At 43.9% G+C, this 4,692-nt stretch overlaps 1 protein-coding gene across 1 annotated transcript in view; it reads left to right on the top strand.

Annotated features, from left to right (window-relative positions):
• LOC119413743 (transcription termination factor 1) overlaps positions 1–4,692 on the top strand; it is a 20,206-nt gene that overhangs the window by 13,792 nt on the left and 1,722 nt on the right. The window contains exons 7-10 of the mRNA XM_037680800.1: positions 121–316; positions 380–472; positions 549–614; positions 699–784. Of these exons, the coding sequence (XP_037536728.1) occupies positions 121–316; positions 380–472; positions 549–614; positions 699–784 (441 nt within the window). The remainder of the gene's footprint in view (positions 1–120; positions 317–379; positions 473–548; positions 615–698; positions 785–4,692) is intronic.

Raw genomic sequence — 4,692 nt, 5'->3', positions numbered from 1 at the left:
ATGTGACCTGTGGTGTGGACCTGAACCGGTCATGTGACCTGTGGTGTGGACCTGAACTGGTCATGTGACCTGTGGTGTCAGACCTGAATCGGTCATGTGACCTGTGGTGTCGGTGTTCAGATGCAGATCACGGCTTTTGGACAGAAGCAGAAGAGTCACGGCTCAAGCATGCGGTCAGGGAACACCTGGAGACCCTGATCCAGCAAGGCCCTCCTGGTTCTGGCCTTAGTCTAGCGCAGATGACACACAACCTTCCCTGGATGGAGGTCAGCCATAAGGTCCAGACACGGTGCTGGACCCAGTGTCGCAAAAAATGGTGAGTGAAAACCTTTGTGAAACCCTGAGAACCACCACAGTTCTGTCACGAGTTCTTTTGCAGGTTCTACTTGCTGAGGAATCGACTGTCCCCTGAGGGTCCGGTGTTCGGCAGAGGAGAGGGGGCCTGCTGCGCCAAAATCTGCCTCATCAACACGTAAGATCCCCGACTCACCTGTTGTTACCTGAGAGCCGCTCCGCCGTGCGCAGCAGCTAAAACGTGTGTGTTTCAGGCTGTACAACCTGTCTGTGGACGACCCCGCCTTCATCGAGTGGGACAAGGTGGCCCAGGCTGTCGGGTGAGGTCAAAGGTCAAACTCAGGCAGGAAGTACCGCCTCAGTCCGCGGAGCAGTCCTGACAGTTCCTGTGTGCTGCTTTGCAGTAAAGTGACTCCCATGTGCGTCCAGGTGACGTTCAACAGACTGAAGTGTGAGAACGTTCCCAACTGGACCCGGCTGTCGTACGATGGTGAGTTCTGGACCGCTCCATCCCGCTGCACCTGAGTTAAGGTTCTTCGTCACCACATTTTATGAACATGTTTATAATATTTGTAAATATTCATTTTAGAGCTGCAACTAATGGCTATTTCAATAATCGATTAATCGGCCGATTGTTTTTACCGATTAATCGATGAATCGTCAAAAAAACCCAACAACAAACGTTTTAATTTCCACCCCTTTATTCCAAAATTGAACATTTGACTGACATAGCAATTCACACAAAAAACAGGTTGCTATTTGACTATTCTGTTAGTAAAATATTGAATAATAAAAAATAAAAGTTAGTCAGATAGCTTAAAAAATAAATGTACACAAAAATATATACAAATGTATCTTTATACCTGCACAATATGTAGCTACTTTGTAAAATGTGTCCTTGAGGGAAGAGTGTAACCTGGATTAACCTGGATTAAAAGAGTGGATTATTGTAGTGAAGCTTTCGTCTTCAACAATGGACAGAGGCCTCATGTCAGTGATGATCATGTTCAGGATGTTTCAGTGAAGACAGCTGCTGCTGTGGTGTCCATGATGTCTGTCCATCATGAAGGATGTTCTTGTTGTTGTTTTCTGGAATGAGACAGTAAATATGTTTTATATTATAATTTACAGCAACTCAAGAAATGCCTTGTTTCACTTGCAGTGTTAAGCCCCAAGTATACTGCCACGTACGTACATACGCAGAGGTACGCACGTATGTACCTCTGCGTACGCACGTGCGTACCTCTGCGTACGTACGTACACCCCAGGGCATGTCCGTGCAAAGCTCACATTTTTACGACCACATACGTGTACGCGGTGTCGCACAATAAACTGCCCAGCGAGGGACAGTTTTGTATGCGACACCAATGTATTAAATTCCTCTTCTTCATCCTGATCTGGCCTTTTCTTTAGTTTTGTTGCCAAGAGGCAGAGATCTCTTCCTCCTCCGTTGATGCCAGGACTGAAATGGAGAGAAATGAAGGAATTTGTCACAAGTGAATTAAACTCAGGTCCAGCGTGGCTGCGGGAGGGTCTGGAGGTTTCCTGGTGGGCTGGTCTGATGTGTGGACTGCAGGGCCAGCGCTCCCTGTTTTTTTTAGATGTTTTTATTAACAACATATAAACACAGAACACCGCTGCAGCTGAGGCTGCCAGCGCTCGCTTTTTTTCCTTTTTTCCGACCTGTCAATCATTCCAGTAGGCGTGTCAGCAAATGACCAATCGGTGACCTCAATTTGTCCCGAAGGTGAACGCCCCTTGTCTGTGAAGCTGCTCTGCGGCTGCTCGGGGTGGACGCTGGAGTATCGTATGAGCCCTCTGCGTACAGTACACGCCTACGTACGCGTGAACGGACGTACGCGGCAGTATACTTTAGATTCTTAGATATGTCTTTAGATTCAGGCAAAAGTAGCTAAAAGAGCAATTAAACACATACACACATAAAATACTTAATTACACTTCACCACTTGCTCTTGCCGAGATCAGATGCTTCTCCCCTCTCTCTCCCCTTTGCTGCTCTGTCTGTCTGTGAAACTGCTTCTGAGCCTCTCTTGTATCTTCTGAACCATAATTATGGATTTGTTTTGACCAGTTGGTCCCTCAACTCAATTTACAACATTTCTTGAAGAGAAGACAGACTTTAGGCGAGCCGATTGTCCTGTTGGCACGCAGCTGGATATCTCATCGACTGGAAGACTTGATGATGTGTCTCTCTCTGCTGCCATCTGTGGATGTTAAGGACATTCATTCAACCTTTATTTCTACAGGTAAATCCCATTGAGCCTCGAGGACTCATTTACAAGAGAGACCTGATTTAACAAAGAAAGATGACAACAATGGACAACAACAACAACAATAAACAGTTATAAAAAGTCATACTGTAGGTTTTTTTTTTACAAATAGGATGGCTAAAAGAAAAAGGTAACAAAAAAACAGCTAGATTCTAAGGTGAATGTAGAAAACTAAAAACAGGAACATGTCTGCATTGGTCCCTGCCAGGAGTCCAACAGATTCTTAAAGACACTTAGAGAGGTCAGTGCTTTCTGACACACATTTAATTGGATTTACGATAACTGGTTCCTGCTTTTTGGATTCAGCTGGTTTTATCTACAATCAAGGAAGTCGTCTGCAGCAAATTTGGACCCGATCATGCTGCTTGCCTTATGAAGGCTTGGTTCGTGCCTCGAGTACCCAGACTCAAATGCTTTGGGCTGAATGGATCAGATCTCGGGGATTTTACTCAGTCACGTTCCATCGGTGTGGCCATGTAATTTGGACATTTCTGAACCGAGTGGACCAACACAGACTCAAGGCAGATGTCATTAAGTTCTGCCTGTCCCCAAAACAATTGTGTTTATCTGAAGTTGGCTCCTTGGCTGGTCTTGAAGGTCATCTTATCTGAATTCACCTGGAGAACATGTGATCCGACGCTCACCACCCCCTCCCTGAGGAATTTCCAACTGATAACCAGCTGAAACCAGCTGAATAAACTTGTGTCATCATTTCAGGACTCTTGAATTCTCAGGGGTTATTCTTGTCCATTCCTCGACATCCCTGGAGAATGTTTATGGATCCACCGGAGGACATGAACTGATTACAGTGACCTCGAGAGCATCTGTAGACGTTGTTGACCGCTCTCGTCTCCGATTGCAGAATGTCTACGTCACTGTGTGCTTGTTTGTGCGAGGTGTTTTTTAATATTAGAGGTTTTTTCTCAGCTAAGAAGAAAAATTCTGATAGGAATTGTTGTTGCCTCCAACTCCTCCATGTGTCCAGTTAACCACAGTTTTTGTCTGTCCAAACAGGTCTCACTTGTAAATGAGTCTTGGAGGCTCAATGTGATTTATCTGTTTAAATAAAGGTTGAATGAAAAAAAGTGTATAAAATACTTAATTACACAGATTTGAGTAGATGTAATAAATTACTTTAATTCCTGTTTAAATGCAATTCATCCTGCCATACCTGCAGTGTCTTCAGACTTTGGCAGCAAATTAAAAGTTGAAGCTTAATCATTAAATTATTATCTTTGTGTTAGATTTATTTATAAATCACATTTAAACACTGCTTGTACCAATTAAATTAAATAAAAAGTAACACACACGTTCTCTATCACCGTCATTAATCAGATAAACAAACAAACAAACAAACAAACAGCAGCTTCATCTTCAGACAGACTGACGTTACGTTTTGTCTCTTGAAACAGAACAAAGTGTTAAATTGTAGAGACTCACCTGCAACACATGAAGAGTTGTATCAGCTGCAGCTCCTTCCTCCTCCTCGTGACTCCCACATGTTTACGTTTATCTCCGTGGTTCTCTCGTGTCGTGTCGTCACTTTTCAAAGCTGCATGTTTCTCAGTTTTTATCTTTGTGACGTTCTCCCACTCTTTGAAGGACTTGGGTCGAACAGTTTTCTCTGCGTCGGTCATTTGTAAAATTTACTTATTGCCCTTTAAAATCAGCCTCTGCTTTGCTCCGCCCTCGCTCTGATCAAGTCGCGCTGCAGAGGTTTGTTTTATTTTTTAAACTTTATTCAGTCAGTCAGCATTGACAATGAACTGCCCGTGAACAAAACGGCTCCGCAGCGCCGTGAGAAACGCTTAATCACGCGACACAACGAATCGATAATGAAATTCATTGCCAACACTTTTTTAATCATCGATTTTATCGATTCGTTGTTGCAGCCCTACTTCATTTATAAATATCAACGATTATCAACGGTTTATATTATGATGATTTCTGTCAGCTGAGACCTGAGGGGGAAGAAAAGAGTTTTATTGTGGTCTCGTTAAATCTAACCATGATGCTGACGCTGCTTTCAACCAGTAAACAGAACCAGAACCACAGTTTGAGCTCCCAGTCCTCCTGCTCTGCGCTCCCAGTCCTCCTGCTCTGCGCT

This window comes from Nematolebias whitei, chromosome 8 (assembly GCF_014905685.2).
Source record: "Nematolebias whitei isolate Nwh7 chromosome 8, NemWhi1, whole genome shotgun sequence".
Taxonomy (NCBI): Eukaryota; Metazoa; Chordata; class Actinopteri; order Cyprinodontiformes; family Rivulidae; genus Nematolebias; species Nematolebias whitei.
This window is presented reverse-complemented; position numbering and strand designations above follow the sequence as displayed.